Source organism: Lissotriton vulgaris, chromosome 11, assembly GCF_964263255.1.
Source record: "Lissotriton vulgaris chromosome 11, aLisVul1.2, whole genome shotgun sequence".
Taxonomy (NCBI): domain Eukaryota; kingdom Metazoa; phylum Chordata; class Amphibia; order Caudata; family Salamandridae; genus Lissotriton; species Lissotriton vulgaris.
In genome coordinates, this window is record NC_141699.1 from 585,565,749 (window position 1) to 585,589,281 (window position 23,533).

Here is a 23,533-nt window from a genome sequence, read left to right on the forward strand (position 1 = left end):
GCTGTGAAGATCATTATGCACTATTGACTACTGTCCAGTGTCCAATCAGACGTAAAACAGGTATGAGCCATAAACTAGCATGAATATATTAGAGTAACCAACCTTCTATCAAGAGGGCGATCATAATTCTCAAATTTGAACCTTGGTAGCTCTCTTTCGTATCATGGGGACATATAGTGAACATATTCTGAATATTTTTCACAATATTTCCAACCTTCAACTGTACAGATTCCAACTAGGGCACATTAGTTTAATTATTTGCATTGATAAATGAGATGTGTCAGAGTGTGAGCAATAAAACCAGAATACCTGAGTTCCTCACCAGGCGCCCCCTATTGACACAACTGTATAATCCTGGTAAAAGTATGGGAATATGTATGTGGTGTTGGTACACAGTGAACAGAGCCAAAAGGCAGTGGAGTGATGTAAAGGATCAAGGGCAAAGGTGCATTCAGGGAGTGGTTTTAAGCAGTGGTAGGTTAGATTTAGTGTTATTTTAAGAGATGAGTCTTCATCTCTTTCCTCAATTGAAGAAGAGATGGGGTGATCCGGATCGATTTGCAGATGTCATTTCAGATCCTAGTGCGTAGATGGAGTCCTGTTGCCTCAGACCTTTTTCTTGGACTTCTTGGAGTGAGTAAAGTCCCTATTTTACCCTTGTGCCACAATTTCCGAAACAGCCAAAAACCTGAAGAATTTAGAAACAGCATTTCACTAGTCATAGATGTTATAAACATTTTTATTATTAGGTTGCATTGTGAACATCAATATACCTTACATTAATGTAGCTCTCATTGTTATGAAAGTACTCCGAATGTAATTTTTAGAATATCATGTATTTTAATTCACTTTTAAGTTGAACGCAATAGACCAGGCATCAGGGAGCCACAGATGGCTCTGGAACTTTCTGGATCATTATGGGATGGGAAGATAGATTTGCCCTGGTGAGTAGAGATCGCTGAGTCCCCAAATATCCATCATCAGTAGTAATCCTCGTACTCCTCTGTCTCTGACGAGAGATCCTCATTGGTGTGAGCAGAAAGATTGTCTGCATCTGCAGATGAGAAGTGAGCAAAAAATGAGAAAGACACAGTTGACCACAAAGACATAGAGATAGGGACTGAATAAAAGAACAGGTGAGACACAGTGACAAAGAGACACTGAAAGACATAAAAGAGAGACTGCCATTGCACAAGGTCTCTTTTCAGCCCAAGGCCTTTCAATCCAGCACTTCAGTTACATGCTTTCAGAAATTTGTAAAAAACTAAAATCGAGAACCCCCTCCCACAGTAAATGACTAGGAAGTCTAAGACTTTCGTATATTCCATTGTATAAATTATTGCATTCACATTTACAGCAAGGAAAGTGTTCCTAAACAACTAAATGTCCAGGGGTTTTCCTTTCATTGTCTCCCTGAGAACCTTCTTCCTCTCTGAGCACCCAGATCAAATTGTATTGGCTGCCCAGCCTTCCACTTTGCTCTCAGAGTAGATGAAAAATATCTGGAAGATTCTGTCTGGTATGTCATTTATTCAATATAATTTTTTCATCATGAAAGTCATGGTATGGATGTTTACACTTCAGAAATTGTAGAATACGTTGAAAAGAATTAGCGACAAAATGTTATGACTCTCTCTAAAAAGTTAACTGAAGACACTTTACTACTTTTTGCCATTAGACCCAGCCATTTCTAAGTAGGACTTTTTAGTGCAGCTGTCTTCAACACCTCTTATTACCAAAGCTTAAAATATTTTGGAGTGGACTTTGTGGGTTTTGCATCCACCCAGAGGAAAATACTCTTCACCCTAAACTACTGGCTGTTTGGTGTATCATTCCACCTCCTAAAGAGTGCCTGCATTCAGGGGTTGCTCCTCCGTGTGGACGGAGGAGCATTGCCCCACTGCTTTCTCGCAGTGCGAGAAGCAGAAACATAAAATCAAGGAGTGGCTAACCCAATGTTGTGGGCACTGACTGGTCGGCCCCAGGGCTGACCAAACCTGTCATGCACACTCTCCCGTTTTCTCCATATAGTCTACATGGAGCCTGCATGGAGAAAACAGCCACCCCATAGACGCCTGTGGGGTCCGCGTCTCAGCCAATCACAACGCTGCCATTGCAGCATTATGATTGGCTTAGGGGAGGGGAGGAAGGCTGCCTGCGGCTACTTCCTACCAGGATGACGCGACTTGGCCCCCGATCACAGAAGGTAAGGTTTTTAAAATCTTTTTTAATTTAAAATTACCCCCGCCCCCTCCACCCACAAGTGATGCCGGCCCGACTGCCTGCATTGCAGTGCATGAGGAAATATTTTACATCTTAACAGTACACCAAATCATCATACATTCTGAGTATTTGGGTGTATTGTATGGTATGGTCGTGCGGCCTTACTATGTAATACACTAGCAGAAGCTGTCTTGGCTCCAGTCTGGCTCATATGTAAAACCATTAGCTCAACCCTGGGTACCTTTGGTTTCAAGCTGCTAGGCTCAAACAAAGGAACTAATGTAAAGCATTTATAAGCACACAACAACGAGATAGGAAAGTCACACAACATAAAAGAAATCCGGCACCAATTTATAAAAATAGATTATACTTTTATGAAATTTTAGAGACCAAATTAAGCAAAATACACCAGAGGGTTCTGGAGATAGAGATTTTTAAAGAAAACATGAATCTCATTTCAACCACAAACAAGCATTAACAACCGTAAAGGTTGTAAACTTTTGAAGTTTGAAAGATTTGTGTTCGACTACTCTGGCTTGAATGAGCTGACCAAATCTGGCAGGGAGAAAATCAGGAGGGTGGGGGTGGTACTAATGAGTATTTGGAGAGTTACCTGCCCACCAAAGTGCCCAACTGGCATAGACTTCAATCGAGTGGTCCTAATGCTGAGAATACAAGAAGTTGGAGGATGCTCAAGATGCTTTGGGTACTGTGCAGTCCTCCGGGATGTTCTTGTGGCTATTACTCATTCTACAGATGGGGTGGGGCAACTTTAGCCACAAGACACTCTCCACGAAATGGAAGTAAACAGATTTCAGGTAGATTACCTGCCAAGGAGGACACGGAAGAACTGGGCACTTAGCTGCATCATAGGTCAGCCAAAACCCTTTCATGTGCAAATGATGGGTGTCTGCGTGGGTAAGGTGGGCATCTGAGAGTATTAAAGAACCATGGAAAATAAAGAGCATCAAATGAATGAATGAATGAATGAATGAATGACATTTTTATACCGCGCAAAACTTAGCCCCAAGGGGCATCAAGGCGCAAATGAGTTCATTTATATTCCTCCTATCATGACGCTTAGCTGCAGTGGGGAAGCAAAGTGTCCACTATTTGTTTCATAGTGCAGCACACCCATGTATCGAGGGTAATCTGGGTTTTGGGTTGCATGTACATAGCACCAAAATTCTGCTACAGCCTGAAGGGAGGAAGTGTACTTAGGCAGGATTCAGGAGACACAAAGGTGGGTGTGCTCCAACACCTGCTCCTTAGGTGCCGAGAAATTCATAAGGGTCACTTTCAGCAAGTGCCATTTTAGCCAACATCATTAAGCCTCCTGTGACTTGTAGTTCCACTTTATAACTCTCAGTATGCTTAGTGATACGTAATAATAGTACTGGCTGAAGCCCATCCTCATAACACTGGGTCAGTGTCACTGTCTGCCACTGCACCCTAGTGCAGCGCCTCAGCAACGTCGGAATCCAGGAGAAGGCACTGGAATGGATCGTCTCCTTCCTCGACGGAAGAACACAGAGAGTCCGCCTACCACCGTACAAGTCAGAGGCCACCAAAGTCATCTGCGGCGTCCCTCAAGGATCCTCGCTGAGCCCCACCCTCTTCAACGTCTACATGAGCCCCCTCGCGGCCATCGCACGCCAACACAACCTCAACATAATCTCCTACGCCGACGACACCCAGCTGATCCTCTCCCTGACCAACGACCCCGCCGCCGCCAGAGCCAACCTGCACGAAGGGATGAAAGATGTAGCCGAGTGGATGACGACCAGCCGCCTGAAACTGAACTCAGACAAGACGGAGGTCCTCATCCTGGGCTCCTCGCCCTCCGCCTGGGACGACTCCTGGTGGCCCCCCGCCCTGGGCACCCCACCCAAACCGACGGATCACGCACGCAACCTGGGCTTCATCCTGGACTCCTCCCTCTCCATGACCAGACAAGTCAACGCCGTCTCCTCGTCGTGCTTCAACATCCTGCGCATGCTACGGAAGATCTTCTGGTGGATCCCCACGGAGACCAGGAAGACTGTCACCCAGGCCCTCGTCACCAGCCGACTGGACTACGGCAACGCCCTCTACGCCGGAACCACCGCCAAGCTCCAGAAGAGACTCCAGCGGATCCAGAACGCCTCAGCCAGACTCATCCTCGACATCCCACGAAACAGCCACATCTCCGGACATCTGAGAGACCTGCATTGGCTCCCCGTCAACAAAAGAATCACCTTCCGTCTCCTCACCCACGCACACAAAGCCCTACACGATCAAGGCCCGAGCTACCTCAACAACCGAATCAACTTCTACGCTCCCAAACGCCACCTCCGATCAGCCAGCCACGCCCTCGCCGCCGTCCCCCGCATCCGAAGAGCGACAACAGGAGGAAGGTCCTTCTCCTACCTGGCCGCCAAGACCTGGAACTCCCTCCCGACCGACCTGCGCTTGACCCAAGACCACCTCTCCTTCAGGAAGAAGCTCAAGACCTGGCTGTTCGAGCAGTAACGGCACCCCCCCCAAGCGCCTTGAGACCCTACGGGTAAGTAGTGCGCTCTATAAATGTCTTTGATTGATTGATTGAGTATACAGCCAGCGGCGGCCCGCACAGGTAAACCCGGTGGGTGGTGAGGCGTGAGCGAGGGGAAATGGTCAGAGAACGGAACAGGTATAATTAAATAAATAATTAACACCTATTCCATCGTCTGTCGGTTTCCCACCCTGCCACGCCCTGCCCGGCCCCATGTCAATTACCTGTACCGGCTGCCGCTATATACAGCTGAAATGAAAGGAAGGAGTGCTATTTTTAAGCATCCTTTAGGAGAGGTTGTTGAATCATCTTAATGAAAGACAGTGATTACCGCTGGTCTCGCATGCTGGCATAGATGTCCTGATGCTGCCAAATGCTCCACTATTGTCAGTTACTGCTTGGACACTTCTATGAAAAGGAGCCCACAAGTTGCCCAGCTCCTTGTGTGAATAGCAGATCAAGTGCAAGTTCTTAATTTGAATTCTGCACTTGTACCGATTTGTATTCAATTATAAATTTAGTACTCCAGGGGCCCTATTACTTACAGTGGCCTTGGGTGCAACAGGTTTGTGTGTCCATTTTCTGCGTGCACCCCGCCCCTTGGGCAATGTAGTGTTACAGAAGGGACCGCAGACACATGTGCACCCCTTTATGTTATACATAGAGCAACAGCTCATATATAGCAACAACTCTATCTTAAGTGGGTGTTCCCTCATTTGCATGGGGGTGTGGCCCCATGCAAATAGGTCATCAGGAGGCACACTGACTCTGCGCCAAAAAAGATGCCAGTCAATGCACCCCCTGAAGGCTGCCCCTTGGAGGACCGAAAGGGGATCCCATAAACCCCCAGATTCACCCCTGGAGGTGGCTGCAGTCACTCACTGCACCTACCTGCAGGGGGATCTCTGTTTAAGCAGCTGCTCCAATGGTCCCTAAGTGCTGCCCCCAGGGGGAAGCACATTAATTGTAACAGAGTGCATTTTCGCTGTTTGTGCCCGGTGCACATGTTTAAAGGTGTGCCATGGCGCAAACAGGAATAGTGCACGTGTTATACAATACGAGCCCAGGTACACAATTGCAAAGATAAATCCTGGAATGGATGGCATCCTTACATATGGGATTGGTAAACCTGAGTTCTTTGGCGCAAACAACTAGCTGTGTGTCAACCTCACAGATGATTGTTTTGCTGCCGCAAGCTGTATTGCTGGTACTGCTTGGAGCACTTTCAATTCTTGGATGTACTAGGATATAGCACTGCGGGCTATACTTTGTACTACTGACTGATCCCTTATTTTGGATTAATAATTAGAATTGCTATGAAGCATCACTCAAGATGTCAAATGTAGGACTTGAACATGTCACATAAATGTGCAATGCAAACATGGAAATGTCACACAAAGACTTGGCAGCCCTGCCAATGCTTATTAGTTATGACACTGAATGCATTCTTCAACACTGTCTTTGGTAAAACATGATTAGTTTTCACAATTACTCAGGTAACTTGTTGGATTTTAAGGCCAAGGGCCCTGGATGTGGTTCGTAGAAAGGCGGAGCTTTGAGTGGTCCGAGTTTGAATGGTCTTGTGTGCGAGATAGGTGCATTTCAGAGGGCAAATGTTCAAAACTGTTTTTATTTTATCAGAGGACTCTCACTGGGATTGTAATCTATGAGCCGCATGTTGTATTTGTTTTTGATAGTTGTTATTACCAATGTTTGTTTTACTTTCATATTGTTCTTATTATAAAACCTGGAATGCCAATGTGTTCTATAGGTTGTCTGAGGCAACTATTCTTGCTCCTGGCAGCTTGTGGGCCAGGCTATCTGTTTGTTTATTCCCCTTGTAGACCTGTTGCTATACTTGAATAACTCACAGCATTTCTTCTTCTATATTGGTTTCCTGTGGTTATTGGAAAGGACTACACAACAGATAGGTGATGACAACTATTACTCTTTTAGGCCTACCAAGGTGCGCATTACTTGACTGCTATTTGAGCATTACAGCGTTGTATGAAGGATCTACTTAATTTCACTAGAACAATTTCAGAGGTGTCTACTATTATTTTCTCTCCTGGATAGAGACAATAGCCTACAATTGCAACCACCCGCGCAAGCACTTTTATAATCGCCAGTGCAAGCTCACCGCATCTTTCAAATGTGGCTGTTCTTGATCGCGCGCCGTTTCAGCATTTTTCTTCACGCGCTATGTCTGCATGGGAGTGTGCTGTAATGTTTTCCCTTTTCACCCTTTTCACTGGTTGTGACGCATCAGTGTTTTCACGCGCTGGGGTACGGGTGCCCAGAGGCCACAAGGGGCAAAGGGTGAAAAGGGAAAGCATTACAACAGAGTGGCAGGAAGGGGGGTCATCCTTCGACTCTCTGTTTGCGTCATCTTCCAAGCACTGTGTTTGCTTCGGATATCATTTCTTTAGCTAATCTGGTGTCGAGCTCATTGGCCAATAATGTTCATACTATTAAGACATAGTTGATTTTGTATATCGGTCAATCACTTTGTGTTTTAATTCAGGCTTTTCCAATTCCTTGTTTTGTAAGCTGCTTGTTGTGGTTTGTTCCTAATGCAAGTTCCATTTGTAAATGGAACCTGGAACGTGTGTTAGAATTTTGCCATAGACATTCGGGCAGAGAGTTCTGGGGAAGACAGTTAATGCTCCATTAGGATGGCATCCTTGCGAGAAATGGGACTGCCCTCGATATGTGCGGGGGTCTCGCCGTGCACATTATGATACGCCTGCCACACTGGCGGGCGCATCATGCATTTTTAACCTTGCGGCGGGCGGTACTTTAACACCATGCGCGCTAGCGGAATTCCGCTCGCACGCTGGGTTTTGCGGAAACGCACTTTACGTGACGAGCTGGGCTCGTCATCAGCGTGCGAGGAGGCTACGCCATGACGAGCCCAGCTCGTCATCAGCGTCGAAGGGGTTAAGCAGCACCTCAGCAATGTTAAAAATGCATATTTTGCATTTGCATTCACAAAGCGGCAGGCACCACGCGGTGCCTGCCGCATTGTGCATGCAAATGCAGGGGGGTACCATAGGGTACCCCCCTGCATGCCTCCGTGGAAAGGCATAGGACCGCAAGCATTGTAATATGGTTGGCGGCGTCTCGCAGACACCGCCACCATATGTACGCACTTTTTCCGCCGGTCGCAAAGGCGACCGGCGGTAAAGCGGCGGACGGTCTTTCCATCCGCCGCGGACTCCCCAGCAATCCTAATGTGGCGGGGGTTATTTCAGTGAGGATGGCATGCAAATTGCCCCCGCTGGGCCGGCGGTGGCTACCGCCAGCCCGGTGGGGGCAATCTGCCCGCCATCCTAATAGGGCCCTAAGTCTTCACTGGATAAGCTGCTGGAATGGGCGTACGCTGTCCTTTGTAATAAACAGCATTTTAATTCCTGAAAGACACTCGTCTGGTATTGTTCGTCGCAAAACGTTTTGGTGATGAGCGTCTAGAACCCCGGGTTTCTGGACGGCACCAGTGTGAGCGTATTATTTTGTTAATGCACAAGGGTGAGGACACTGTTCCTAGGGAGGTGTGCAAAATATTGCTCACTCCTAAAGGGAAAGAGAGACTAAAAGGGGGAGGAGGAAGGTGGGTACTAGGTCTGCTAGGCCTTGGACTCAATAGTGAAAGGGGAAGAACAAGTCTTGTCCCTTGTTGCCCTCACAAGCCCCGAAGGATGTCATGCTTCATCATCGGGCAGTTGCTCCTCGTAGGGTCAGCGCTGCAATGCCCTACGGGTCCCCCGAAGGGTCACTTTGTCGGAGTTCTTCTGCGAACTGCCGTTTGGTGCATGCGGGTGTGAGTGGGGAGTGCTAAGTGAGGATTGTGCAGAGTGCGTGCAGAGGTTAAAATTGACTAAGGGTTACCAAAAGAATATGTTTTAATATGACGGTACCGGTCTCAAAATAAAAGACCCATAGGCCAGGTGTTACCTCCAAAGCGTAATGTGCCTGGGTAACTCAAAAGGTCAACATGTTTCACGCCTCTGGGGTCCCGTAGGATCCGTGGCGCTTCTTCAGGACCAGGTGTGCGTTAAGTGTTGTGTCATGCATGTGATAAAAAAGTGATGCACAAAGCAGAAAATTATGTATATGTACACAGAGGGTAATAATAATAATAATAATAATACAGAGTTTTATAAAGCGCGTACAGTTACCTCAACCGGAGGTGTCCCGGCGCTATGTGAGCAGTGGCGTGAGAAGGTAAGTAGCACCTATGGTTCATACCTATTGAATAAAGAGCCAGGTTTTTAGTAGCTTCCTAAACCCAGTTTCTGATGTTGCCGACTGTATAGCAGGCGGGAGAGCATTCCACAACTTCGCCGTATTGGCAGAGAAAGTCCTGCCTCCGAGACGCACCCTTCTAACTCACGGAGCGAGTAATTGAAGCAAGGAGTTGGAACGTAGGAGTCTCACCTGTCCATACCTAGGGAGTCGGGCTTTAAGGTAGTTGGGGCAGGTCCCATGAAAGGCTCTGTAGGACAAAGTTAGAGCCTTGAATTTGATTCTGCTTGCCACTGGGAGCCAGTGCAGATCGTGCGAATGCGGAGAGACATGCTGTTTAAACGGGATATGTTTTATCAGCCTTGCAGCCACGTTTTGCACGGTCTGCAAACGTTGAATCAAATATTTTGGTAGGCCCAAGTAGAGGCCGTTTGCGTAATCCAGACTAGAGGTAACGGTTGCATGGATTACCATTTTTCGACCGTCTTTCGGTAGAAGCAGCAGGAACTTACGCAGATTCCTCAATTTGCTTAAACACCCAGCTACAACCTGCTGGATGTGGGAGGAGAAGGACAGGCTGTCGTCCCACCTCACCCCCAAATTTTTTGCCTTTGTGCTGGGCAGAGGCGCGGGGCCCATCTCAGAAGGCCACCATAGATCCGGGGAGGGATGAGCACCTTTCCCGAAAAAGATCACCTCCGTCTTGCCCACGTTCAATTTTAATTTGTTCGTATTCATCCAGCAGGCTACATCACGGAGACACCCCTTAAATTTAGCAAAAGCTGCCTCCGACACTTCTAAGTACGGGAAGACAAGCTGGGTGTCATCAGCATATGAAATTGATGTAACCCCCCATTTAGCGATCAGGGTGAAAAGTGGGGCTAAATAGATATTAAAAAGCAGCAGGCTGAGTGCCGATCCCTGCGGAACCCCACACCCCAGCCGCTTCGGTTTAGAGGAGAAAGAGCCCAATGCCACTTTCTGTGATCTATTAGTCAGATAAGAATGAAGCCACCCAAGTGCTTTATCCTGAAGGCCAATATCCTCCAACCGCTGTAGGAGTCTGCCGTGATCAACAGTATCGAAAGCGGCAGATAGATCCAGGAGCACCAGCATAGCTGATGCTCCTGAATCTAACGCCCACCTAACTGACTCCGCCACCTCAATCAGGGCGGTCTCGGTACTGAAGCCGGCCCTAAAACCCGATTGTGTTTCATGCAAGATCTTATTCTCCTCCGTGATACTGTTCAATTGGCGCTGAATCCGTTTTTCCATCATTTTACCTGGAGCAGCCAGAAGGGAAATTGGTCGGAGATTACTGAGATCCTCCGGATCCCCATTTGATTTCTTTTTCAGCGGGAGGAGTGTAGCGTGTTTCCAGCAATCCGGAAACACCCCCGTTGTAATGGACCTGTTCCATATATGCCAGAGAGTGGACACAATAGATTCCGCCATCATGTTCCAAAGCTTCGCAGGGCAAGGGTCATCTGGCGACCCCGATATACATCTCTTTATTTCCTGCAAAGCCTCCGAGAACGAAATCGGGTGGAATTGGCTTAGGTACGCAGTGGGCGCGCTAGTATCAGCAGTATCTACCATTACAGTGGGACTAGGGCAGGAGAAAGTGCCATACACTTTCTTAATTTTATCATCAAAAAAATTCGAAATATTTTCACAGAGAGTCTCAGATGGAATGACCTCTGTTTCGATAATTCTAGGCTTAAAAAAGGACTGTACTATTTTAAAAACTTCTTTGCTGGAATGTTCCGCTTGTTGGATGGAGGTAGCCATGAAGAGTTTTTTTGCTTTTTTTATTGACTTTTGCAGGTTACGGATTGCTGTTTTATAGCAAACCTTAGCTGATTCGCAGTAATTCACCCTCCATGCATGCTCCAGCCTCTTACAGGCTGATTTTTCTGCCCTCAACTCCGTTGAAAACCAAGGGGCAGAGGGGGATTCCCTATGTGACACAGCACGTTTTGCTAGAACGATGATCTCCGCCATATTGCCTATCCATCGATTCATAGCCATCGCATCAATGTTTGAGTCTGAGGTCAATGCAAGAGGGTTCAGTGCCAGTGCCGGGCTGATGGTGTCAGGTCGAAGGTTTTTCCATTGCCTCTGCAGAAAGGAGCGTCTACCGGCGGCCCCCCCAGGGTAATGCGATAGCAAAGGAGATCAAGAAATGATCCGACCATAGCAGCAGCTGCGGCGCCTCTTCTGTCGTGTCCCGGATGTTGGAAAAGATCAGATCAAGCGTATGACCTGCTCTGTGCGTGGGGCCAGTAATGATTTGAGTTAGATTGGCAGCAATCAGAGTAGAGATTAACTAAGACGCCATGGGACAGCTGGACCTATCAACATGAATATTAAAATCCCCCACTACTATAAAATGGGGATGAAGGAGGGAGCTTTGGACAATAGTGTCCACAAGTTCACCTGAGCTAGCCTCATTGCAGTCAGGGGGTTGATAGATGACTATACCGGCCAATGAATGTTGGGGAGTAACTTGTAGGCAGAAATGTAACCCTTCCATCCCGGAGATAATAGTCGGCAGAGATGATGTAAGCATGTATTTCTCCTTAAAGATAAGAGCCACCCCCCCACCCCTTCTGTCACCTTCCTGGTTCGAAAAGCACATTTTAAAGCCCAGAGGAACAGCTAAGGCGATAGCGGTCATGGTGTTATCATTCAGCCAAGTTTCAGCCAGGAACAAGTAATCCGAGTCCACCAACAGTAGCCAGATATCCTCTGCGTGCCTAGCAAGGGATCTGCAATTCAGTAGGTTCGATCTAAAATCAAGTATAGGGGGACCCACTGCAGAATTAGACTTTTGCTTACCAATCAAGCTACGTGATGAGTAATCCTCGCAAAAAACCTTGCCACAGTGCAAACATACCTGCGGTAGTTCGGTGTTAGCTAAGTCGACCCTTTTTTACTTACAAAGCTGTTCTGTATTCAATGCGAATAGATCCTCCCTGGACCAGGGGATCCGCTTGCTGTCCCTCCCCCCACTGACAGCGTTTCTGGCGCTGGCGGCGATCCGGTCGCGGACGAGCGCAGACAAGCTTGCGTTTGGCGCGTCCGCTGCTTGGCCGCGTATCCATCTCCCTTTAGGGGAGGAGAAACCGGAAGGGAGGTGAAAGAGGGGGAGGAGTCGGTTCCCTCCGTTCAAGCGGCACCAACAGCTGTGACGGACCGGGGACCGACAAAGATCAGGGTTAGTGCAGGGGGATGCACAAAGTTCAGCCAATATTCACACACAATTCAAATCTTTAAAAAATATGTCACAGGTATTTTAAAAGACAGCGGTTCTTGACTCAACCCGTCTTTAGCCTGCTAAAAAGCCTCTCACCACCAGCGCCTAGCTCGTGCTGCTCACACCAGCGCGGCTGATCTCACTGGCACTTTTACTGGCAATGAGGGGGAGGAGTCGCGTCCCTCCGTTCAAGCGGCACCAACAGCCGTGACGGACCGGGGACCGAGAAAAATAAGGGTCAGTGCAGGGGGATGTACAAAGTTAAGCCAATATTCACACACAATTCAAATGTTTAAAAAATATGTCACAGGTATTTTACAAGACAGCGGTTCTTGACTCAACCCGTCTTTAGCCTGCTACAAAGCCTCTCACCACCAGCGCCTAGCTTGCGCTGCTCACACCAGCGCGGCCGATCTCACTGGCGCTTTTACTGGCAATGAGGGGGAGGAGTCGCGTCCCTCCGTTCAAGCGGCACCAACAGCCGTGACGGCTCGGGGACCGACAAAGATCAGGGTCAGTGCAGGGGATGTACAAAGCTCAGCCAATATTCACACACAATTCAAATGTTTAAAAAATATGTCACAGGTATTTTAAAAGACAGCGGTTCTTGACTCAACCCGTCTTTAGCCTGCTAAAAAGCCTCTCACCACCAGCGCCTAGCTCGCGCTGCTCACACCAGCGCGGCCGATCTCACTGGCGCTTTTACTAGCAATGAGGGGGAGGAGTCGCGTCCCTCCATTCAAGCGGCACCAACAGTTGTGACGGACCGGGGACCGACAAAGATCAGGGTCAGTGCAGGGGGATGTACAAAGTTCAGCCAATATTCACACACAATTCAAATGTTTAAAAAATATGTCACAGGTATTTTAAAAGACAGCTGTTCTTGACTCAACCCTTCTTTAGCCTGCTAAAAAGCCTATCACCACCAGCGCCTAGCTCGCCCTCTAAATTAATCAGGGCAGGCCCAAACCTCTGACTACTACCGGTGGGCTACAACTCAATAGTTGAAACTGCTTCCTGATTGATGGCCTAGAAAGAGAGGGAGAAGTACTCCAAATGCTAGGGATGTGGGCTGCCCGTACCTTACCGGGAAATGAATTTTGGTGCTGGCTCATCTGCACCTACCTGTGCCTCACATCTGCCTGGTATTATTTTGTTCACATCAAACTGACGGCAGACAGGCAAGCTACTGGCACTCTGCAAGTGTGACTATTAGGGCTGGTATTGGTCGAAGGAGATTGGTAGACGGTGTGTGTACTATTGCACATACACTGCTGGAAGCGGGCAAAGCAGCAGGAAGTGTTGGGAGGCAGTTTTGGAGCTGGCCTTTGGGAGTGCCAGTCCCCACATACGTGTCAATACTATGACAGTGAATACAATAGTGCATATGTCAGTAGGCGCCAACTGGATTGAAAACCATTCTGAATGGTATATTTTGTCAGTACGGATAGTGATAGGTGAACCAGAATTCACTGTGACTTTTAACTTGGTTTTACTAATACAGACATCACAAATGGGATCTCCACTTTTAACATTACCTTGACTGGTCTCCACCATCCTAATGAATAACACTACCCTAGTACCTAATTCTTCTGCCAAGACATGTTTAGAATGGGATTCTTCTTCCTTTCACAAAGCCCACCTTTTGCGCACCGTTGCACACTTTTGCAAAATGCCCCAATTTTTTACATTTCAAACACCTTTTATTGCCCGCAGGACACTTTTTGAGCATTGGCTAAGTGGTTGCTAGATCCTCACCTGAAACAGGTGTTGGAATTAACAGCAGATCTCCCCCTTCCTTGAATCTTTATCAAGCGAATTATGGGGTATGGGTTTGAGTGTGATTGCATGCACCTGTTTCGTAGTTACTTGTTCCTTGCCTTTGTTCAACTCCTTTCGAAACGTGAGTCGATCTTTCAATTCCTCTGGAAATCTCTAGTGTATCCTGAAGATTGGGATTATGGCAGCATCACAATTTCTGCTGGATACGCTTGTCAAAATAATTAACCACAATTTGGTCCCTGAAATAATTATCCAGGTTATCATCAAACTTGCATGTTGAGGCTAACACCCTAAATTCAGGCAAAAAACTATCAACAGTTTGAAACTTGTGTTTGTGTCCTGGTAAAAAAAATTATGCCTTTCCACTATGATGCTGGTGTCATCCTTAAAAAGATTTTTAAGTCTATTAACAGCCTCTGTGTATGCATCCCATTCCATGTCAGGAGGCGGGTTTTTTTATGCTGTGTCACCACTTGTACATCAATTGTACACATTTTTTTTTTAAATAAAATATCCTTGCAGAAATAGGTAGAATATGAGTGTGTTAGCATGCCTGCATACCTAAAGTAGTGACCAGGGTCCAACAGTGTGCTAAACATTGTATGATTATACTGCACACATTAAGTAACAGTTTTTTATGATTTAATGTTTTTATTTTTGCTCTAACAGAAAAAGAGAAAAGAATATAATATTTTTTTAAAATCATATCCATGTAGATAAATATATTTTTGATACTTTATTACATCTGGTTGTTCACATATTGTTTCTGTATATCCATAGGTCCACTCAGTAATTGTATTTCCTAAATGTTTTCTCACACTAAGATTTTATTGGTGACCATTCATGGATTGTCATGCTGAGAATTTTGTTAACAGGTTTTAACAATGTTTGTTAACTGCTAAATATTGGGGAATGCATTTCCTTAACACTGTTAATCTTGTTTAGTTTTTCTTCCCGGTGCCACGCTGGCATAATAAAAGACTTAACACATTTTTCTTATGTGCTGTTAACTTTAGGGCTGCCTTTGAAGTTTTCAGATTTTAGCAACTAGTGCCTATTCTTTTGGCAGTTTCTGGTTTCTGCGTTTCTGCACTAATGACCTAGGGGCCGATTAGGATGGCGGACGGATGCATGACCGCTGGGCTGGAGGCGGCGGAAAATGCACCTCATCGTTCGCCAGCAGCGGGCCTTCCGTTCGCCATATTAGGAAGGGGAACTGGGCACATTTACCGTCCGCCGCGTAAAAACGTGAACCGCCGCGGGAACACACCAGACACCACGGCGGACGGAGCCAATCCAGGCTCACCGACGTGCGGAATGACGTCCCGACCATCCGCAATATTACGATGTCCCAAACAAACCAGAACACCGCAGCTGAAACACCTCCATCTCATAGACGGCGGAAGCACCACAACGGAGAGGGAAAGCATTGCCACGAGACCCACCGCACAGACCCGACCGCCATGGACCCAGCCCTAGTGGGTGTGGACCCTTGCCTGTCAGGTTTTCCACCATGGGGGTGTGTTTTTGATGTGGGTTATTGGGGGAGGGGTGTATTCATGGTAGGTTTGGGTCCTGATTGGCTGGATTGCATGGTACCTTGTGGCTGCCGTTTTTTTTAGGTCTGACCGCCGCTGTGGATTAGCTTTGGCCCTTCCGCTGATACTTACATTTGCCGATGTTATTTCCCGCTACGGTCGTGAGGGTGATTCTTTACGTTGCCCTGGCGGTGTTATCCTAATCGTGCGGCCGGTCACTCCGTTGCACTGTCTGTTACCGAGGCCAATCCGTCAGCGGCGGTCGGTTTTTCTATGGTTCCGTCCGCGGTCGGCAATCTTTGAAGACATCCGTCTGCCGCGGTCGGGTTTTGCTGGAGGGGAATCCTAATAGCACCGCCGGTTTCCCCACGCTGCAGTCGGACGGTCATTTCCCGTGAGCCTGGCGGTCCGGGCGCTTTCCGTCAGCCATTCTAATCGGCCCCCTAGTTGGTTCATGCTTTTTAATAATTGTAATATTAGTGCAAAGATTTTGTTTTTAACAAACAGCGTGCTTCAGTGCAGTCAGATGTATTGGGGCATGTTTCAGCAGGTATCGTATACAGCTGGCACGTACTAGTGTAAGTTAGGAGATATTATGCCAAAATATTCACATTCTTTAAACCTATGCCTTATGATTAGCTTCTTGCGCACTTTTATTTCTATTAATCTTCTCATATTACATTATAACGTTTGTTAATCAGTGTTATGGCACTGCATAAAGAATGTACGGATGCTTGGCTGTGAGTTGTCTTTTTAACACTATTCTTTTCACATTCCTACCTTTAGTGGTGCAAAACATACTGGTACCAGCATGCTGCACAAAAGATGGACGAATTATTTAAGGTGCACCCCTTTTGCTATTTGTTACACACACTCACCCCGCACTATTTTCATGCACAAAAACTATTCACTCATTCTTTCACATCCAGTGTGTAGTAATTGTATAGCTCTTTAATACCTGGTGGCACAGCACCCAGGATAATATGCTACATAGCTAACACTTATAAAGTCCAAGAGGCGGGACCTATTGGCTATGCCAGTGCTTGTTTATATTACCACTGGCAATTATGCCTGATGAACTGATGTGGTCACCACTAGTTTTCTTGTACATGGCAGCCACTAATGTAATCTTGTCATTACACAACACTAATAATAATAGTATCAATCAATCAAAATACTTTATTGGGCTTAAAAATAAAACCATAAAAATTACACAACTCCATGTAGCAATTAAAACATACAATTTATAACAGTAAAATAGAGGGAGATAGCCCCTTAAAAAAAAATATATATATATATATATATGTACATCTAATACAAGGAATATTAGGGAGGGAAAAATACACAACCACTGGCCAGGGGTGCCTACCAGTGTTAAGGGTTTACTAGCTCTCCATACAAATCCAAGATCTCAGTGAGGATTTCAGAAAACCTACTATAAGAGTTAAACATTCTGGTTTCAGCCATTTTAAATAGAAAAGATCTGGGCGGACCTGGATGAAAATCAACTTCTTTAAAAGAGGTGTTAAAAAATGTCTGCGAGGTATTTCATAAAATTTACAGAAAAACATAAAGTGTAGCAAATCCTGAGGAGACACTACGTCGCAGCCACAGGATGCTAACACCTGGCCTCTACAGCACCCTTTTGGACAGCAAGTAACAAATGAAAATAGTCCAATCGGAACCTGATGAATAAAAACCGCTCATGGCTCATCAGTAATAATAGTAGCTCATGATAATTTTCATGGAACTTAAGTAACTCTTATTACAGAAAAGGCTGGAGACCCCATGTTTAATAGTTTTGCAGCGTCATGTTTGTGCCTATGGACGTTCAAACTCAGGGAGCTGGATAAATAAGCACAATGATCATGGTGGCGGTGAGAGCAAGCACTTTTTGTGGAAGAACCCAATTTCTGCGCAATCAAAAGATCTACTCCTGGCTCCCAACATGTGAGCAGAACCAAAGTCCCTCTCTAGTGATGCTCACATAATTGTCTGGCAATATCTGCGCTATCAAGCCAAACCATAAAATAACACAAACCTTGCAATCACAGATCCTTGTCCATTGAGCTACAGTTTTTACATATTCATATATCAGAGACATTCTTCAGGTTAAAGAGTCTTACAGGGTTAAGACAGCAAACTGTTTACAGCCAACATACAGACTAGTGTCTCTGATCGCAGTAGTGTCTCTCACTGAGCTACTTAAATATATATGTGGAAAGTCAATTATTTTGTCCACATACATCAATATCTCAGTTTACGAAAAAACACACATTTTGCTATCATTCATTATTTTCATATTAGAATGCTGCACAAGGTGCCATTTGGAGATAGTTTACATCGGGAACCATATCCTATTATTAACTTACCTCATTGGCGGACCAAACACATTGTTTTGACATTGCCAAATGTAATTGAAAGGAGCTCTGAAAAAGTCCCGTGGGTGGAGAAATGCATTGCGTATGGCTACAATCAAAGTGATTTCATGAGAAGATGAGAAATAAAGAACTCAATAATAACTACATATATGACTCTTCTGCTGTTTCATTGAAGTATGGACAATTGATTCATATTATCTGTGGAGTCATACTGCGTCTGTGATTTGCTTTGGAGTTCGGAGCAATATCATTTTTTACATTTTAATTTTGGAAAAAAGAAATTCCCTAAAGTTAATGTTCTTCATAAAAAGAGAGTATTTTGTCCTTCAAAGCGAGCTTTTCATTTTTAGTAAATCCACACATCAAAGAAGAATAGTCAGGGAGCGTGTGACCCGGAGCAGCCTGGCATAAGTAAACCACAAACACATGGGTCTGTGCCTTGGTTTCGTTATGAGTCTAAGTATGCTTTCGGGGCACATCTGCTGACTGTTATTCATAAGTGTGCTCATATTTGCGCTGGAATCTATCGAATGAATGCTGTGAGAATGTGTTCATTCTAAAGGAATGTTCTAGGGTATAGTGTCAGTGATACCACTGTCGCAGTACTGACCCCGTTGATGTCTGGTCAGTGATGCACAGCTGTCCAGGTGCTGGCCTCTGTCATGCCGACAGGGCCCCGGTAGTAGAAATATTCTCAAAAGGCTTGTTAATAGGCAAAAAGAAGGCAATCGCTCCACCGTTCTCCCAGCTTCTGTCTCTCACTGGATGCCCGGTTGTGTGTGCCTGAGACTGCTTATAACGATCACCAGATGCTCTGTCACTTGCTACAGCACGTTTTCAGTTGTGGACCGATATTTACCAACATAATGCTTTCTAGCACATATGACCTCGGATCAGTTTAGTTGAACTTAAAGGTCAGATTTCCATAGTTTTTAAAGACAATAGGCCAGATGTACAACCAGTTTATGCGTGCGTAAACGGGTTTGGGACCCGTTTGTGCACGCAAAAACCTACATGGCCATGTACAAACACTATTTTGCGACTCGCAAAAAATTGTGACTTGCAAAATAGTGTTTTGCTATTCGCTATTAGGAAGGGGCGTTCCCTTCCTAATAGCTACTCTCTAGCCATGTCTAAATATTTTGCGACCGCAATTGGGGGTCTCAATTTACCGCTCTCTTCAAGAGGGTGGTAATGGAATCGCAAATCGAAATGGGTCCCCAGGGGACCCCTTCCCCTCTGTGACTGGCTCTAAAAATATTCTTTAAGGGCAGGCAGTGGTCCCAGGGACTATTACCCAATAGTTAGCAGGCTTGACCACGTGTATGCAGTGCATAATGCAGTGCCCATGCCCGAAGCTCTGCTTAGATGCTTGTAGCCAGCGCTATTGAATGGTGACGTGCTAAATACCAAGCCTACCTTGACTGGAATCCACCTTATGCCTCTTTAATCGAGTAGGCGACACCCCCTACACATTTATCTCACTCTTACAGGTTCCTGCTTTCTCTCTTTGAGACGATTTTCAGTCATTCTGTTTATCTGTCTTTACCCTTTGTTTGTTTTTCCCAATCTTGCTCTTGAGAAAAGCTCAAAGAGATAAAATCAGAGCCAGTCCCCTAAAACAGTGTCAGTGTGCACCACCGACTCAAATTAAACACTACGTGTATGTGTTTGGTATCTTTTTGTGCACAATAATGAGCAAATTTGCTGCTGAATGCCTGCCCTGCTTAAACTCCAAAAGGATTAATTTAAATTTTTTTGGGTGCTTATAAAGATGGTCTAAATGTCATGAATAAACTATGTGACATGAGAGAAACGCCTCTCCTTAAGTCATAATCCAGTTCTGCGAATTAAAATATTAAGTTGAGCAATTCATTGCACAAATGTCATTAACATACCTGTGGAATAATAAATTGCATGAGGTAAACTGGGTAGGGGAAATAAACATAACTCATCTGCTAATCTGATCATGGGTTTCAGTAGTGGCAGCTTCTTAATAGGAGCTTCAGGGAACAGCCCTATGTCCAAGTAGCCACCGCTTACTGCCACATGCCTATGCCCAAAACTAAACTGGAATGACATGGTGTGCAAAAATACGATGAATGTAAGCCCAGATCTCTGTACTGGGGGAGAATGTTGGACATTGTTTTAGCATTCCGTCCATCAATTGTTCTTTTTGCATGTGTCGCCCTACGTGGGAAGGGTATGCCCAGACGTGTATCCCGTGCTCACCATTCCCCTCGAGTCAAGCTAGCCTGGCTGATGAGGGATGATACCCTGAAACTGGTCCCAGGATGCTTGTTTCCTGTCCAGGGAGGATCTGGCCTGGCAGTTCGGGCTGGACTGTTCCCGTTGAGGAGCAGGGTCAAGACTGATTTGCATGTGGCTCGGTCTAAACTGGAATGGCGTGGTGTGCAAAAAAAACAATGGATTTAGGTCCAGATCTCTGTACTGGGGTGAATGTTTGACATTGGTTCAGCATTCCATCCATCAATTGTTCTTTTTGCAACTTTGACTTAGCAGTGTCATGAAAACAGGACTTTATGGTTTTTACACTGCCAGTGTGCAGATCAGCCCTCTCAGCCTCCCCTGGCTATTGATAACAGGAGGAACAGGGTTGAGGAATGAGTCATCTATAAAGTGCTGCTTAAAAACAGGGTTCACTGGGGCTGGTTGTCTGGATTGAGCTTGTCTGAGATCAGTAATTCAACTACAATCCACTCAAACGGGCACCATCTGTTTTATTTAGCAGACATATTGCACATGCCGCAGGCAACACAATATAGCTGTTAAAATAGGGTTGTCATTTACGCGCATATGAACAATTGTTACTTACCTGTAAACAGGTGGTCTCCAGTATTGGTGTCTTTCATAGATTCACATGCTTGAATATTCCCCGTCGTCGAAGTGGGAGTCCCACTGTAACTATCATAGCAATACAATACTAATAACATAAGTATGTAAAAACATAATACATAAAATACACAGTAGAAATGCATGGAAATACCAAGACATAATTCCTACATAGGAATACATGGTAGAGAGAAAAAACACTTGCAACATATCCATGTCATTATGTTAGTCCAAACTGCAGCCAATCAGGTGCAAGCACCCCTCCGGACCCTTCTCCTCAGAGCTCAGTCCCTCAGATTTTCGTAGCACAGGAGTGACAAAAGAGTCTAGGAGGAGAAGCGAGCCTCTGAGGGGAGGTGGGTGGGTTGCATGTGAATCTATGAAAGACACCAATACTGGAGAACCACCTGTTTACAGGTAAGTAACAATTGCTCTTCTCCAGTATTAGGGTGTCTTTCATAGATTCACATGCTCGAATAGAATAGTGAACAGTAGAAACCGATCTGAGGCTCAAACCAGGCATGCAGAAGCATGGAGTAAAAACTCGAAGGGATATCAGATCGTCATGCCAATAACCATAACAATCATATACCAACTATAAAGGTGGAGGGAACACAGGGGCTCACCTTAGTTAAAAAGATTGTGAAACACTGCCTGTCCCCCTGCCATATCTGCTTCGTTGATGGCATCCAGGCAATAGTGTCTCGTGAAAGTGTGCCTGCTGGACCACGTGGCTGCTCTGCAGATTTGATGAAGCGGCACACCGGCAAACAGGGCAGTAGAGGATGACATCGCCCTGATGGAATGAGCCCTCACTGAAGACTGAAGAGGCTTTCCGGCTTTCTGATGGCAGAAGGCAATTGCTGAAGAAATCCAACGTGCAATAGTTGGCTTGGTAACAGGACGTCCTTTGCGCATGCGTCCATAGGCAATGAACAGTTGATCGGACCTGCGAAAGGGTGCAGTCCTGTTGATGTAAAGTTTAAGACATCTCTTAATGTCCAGGGAATGTAAGCGTTGCTCTGCCAGAGATTGAGGATTGGCAAATCAATTTTTTAAGAAAACAGGCTCGTTAATGTGAAAGTCAGTGGGTACTTTAGGAAGGAATGTTGGGTTGGAGCGAAGCACTACACAGTCCGATTTGAATTGGAGGAATGGAGGTTTAATGGTGAATGCGAAAATATCTCTTACTCTTCGTGAGGATGTCAGAGCAAGGAGAAGAGCTACCAGGTGAGAAACTTCAAGTCCGCTTTGTGAATCGGCTCGAATGGTGCCTTCATTAGTTGAGCCAATACGACATTAAGATGCCAAGTGGGAGGAGGACGCTGAATGGGCAGGAACTTCCGGAATAATCCTTTGAAAAACTGGCGAATGACTCTGGAGGAGCAAAGCGAGGTGGAACCATCTTGACGGTAACGAGAAATCGCCGCCAAGAAGACTCTCAAAGTGGAATGTGAAAGTCCTGATTGAGCCAGTTGCAGAAAGAACGGCAGCAGCTGCGCCGGAGTGGAATGAATAGGATGAATATTGGCAGCTGCGCACCAGTGACAGAACCTCTTCCACTTGAACCTGTAGGTCTTAACTGTAGACGGAGATCTTGCCTGAGCGAGAATATCCCTGCATTCTGGTGAAATATTCAAATGGGCAAATTCAAGGTGCTCAGGTTCCAGGCCGATAATTTCAGAGAGGAGGGGTTCGGATGACATATCTGACCCCCCGTCCATCGTGAGGAGATCCGCTTGAGGATGCAGGAGGATGGGCTCGCACTGTGAGAGGAGAACCACGCTTGTCGAGGCCATCTGGGAGCGATCAGGAGAATGTGGCAAGGCTGTCTCCGCATCTTCCACAACACGTGAGGCACCAGCGGAATCGGAGGAAAAGCGTAGGCGAATAGATCGCACCAGTTCATCAAAGGGCATTCCCGCACGATCCGTGGTGGGGATGCCAACTTGCGGAAGATGGGCATTTCCGGTTCTCCGGCGTTGCAAAGAGATCCAAGGGCGGATGACCCCACCGTCGAAAGACTAGGTCGAGTGTTGGTAGATGTAACAGCCGCTCGTGGGTCGAAGATGTGGATGTGCTGAGGGAATCCGCTAGGATGTTGGAGACGCCTGGTAGATTAACTGCAGCCAGGGTGATTTGGTGACTGATTGCCCAATCCCAGATCGACTGCGCCAGTCGAGACAAGAGAGGAGATTTAGTTCCGCCCTGCTTGTTGACGTAGAGCATACTGGTAGTGTTGTCCATTTGGATAAGAACCGACTCTCCTTTGATCAGAGGATGGAACGACTTGAGTGCTAGAAAGATGGCCATCAATTCCAGCCGGTTGATGTGCCAAGAGCGCTGAGGCAGAGTCCACTTGCCGTTGATTGACAGCCCTTGAAGGTGTGCACCCCACCCTTCCAAGGATGCGTCCGTCGTCAGAACGAGTTCTGGAGTTGTGGTGAGGAAAGAAACCCCTGCTGCAATGTTGGACCGTTGCGTCCACCACTGGAGAGCCGCCTTCATGCGAGCGGTGACACTGATCCAGTCGTTGAAGGATCCAGTGATCTGACGCAACTGTCCGTCCACTTCTTCCTGAATGGGGTGAGTCTTTAATCTGCAATTCTGGATCAGAGAAATCCATGATGATGCCATCCCCAGAAAGGACTTCAAGATCCGGACTGAAATGGACTGTTTTGCGCAAATACGAGCCACAAGGCAGAGGATCTTCAGTTGT

The 23,533-nt window shown here is 46.2% G+C and overlaps 1 protein-coding gene across 1 annotated transcript in view; it reads right to left on the minus strand.

Annotated features, from left to right (window-relative positions):
• Positions 1–729: 729 nt before the first annotated feature.
• LOC147683172 (kazal-type serine protease inhibitor domain-containing protein 1-like) overlaps positions 730–23,533 on the minus strand; it is a 268,775-nt gene continuing 245,971 nt past the window's right edge. Inside the window, exon 4 of the mRNA XM_086943665.1 lies at positions 730–1,054. Within this exon, the coding sequence (XP_086799791.1) occupies positions 981–1,054 (74 nt within the window). The 3' untranslated portion in view covers positions 730–980. The remainder of the gene's footprint in view (positions 1,055–23,533) is intronic.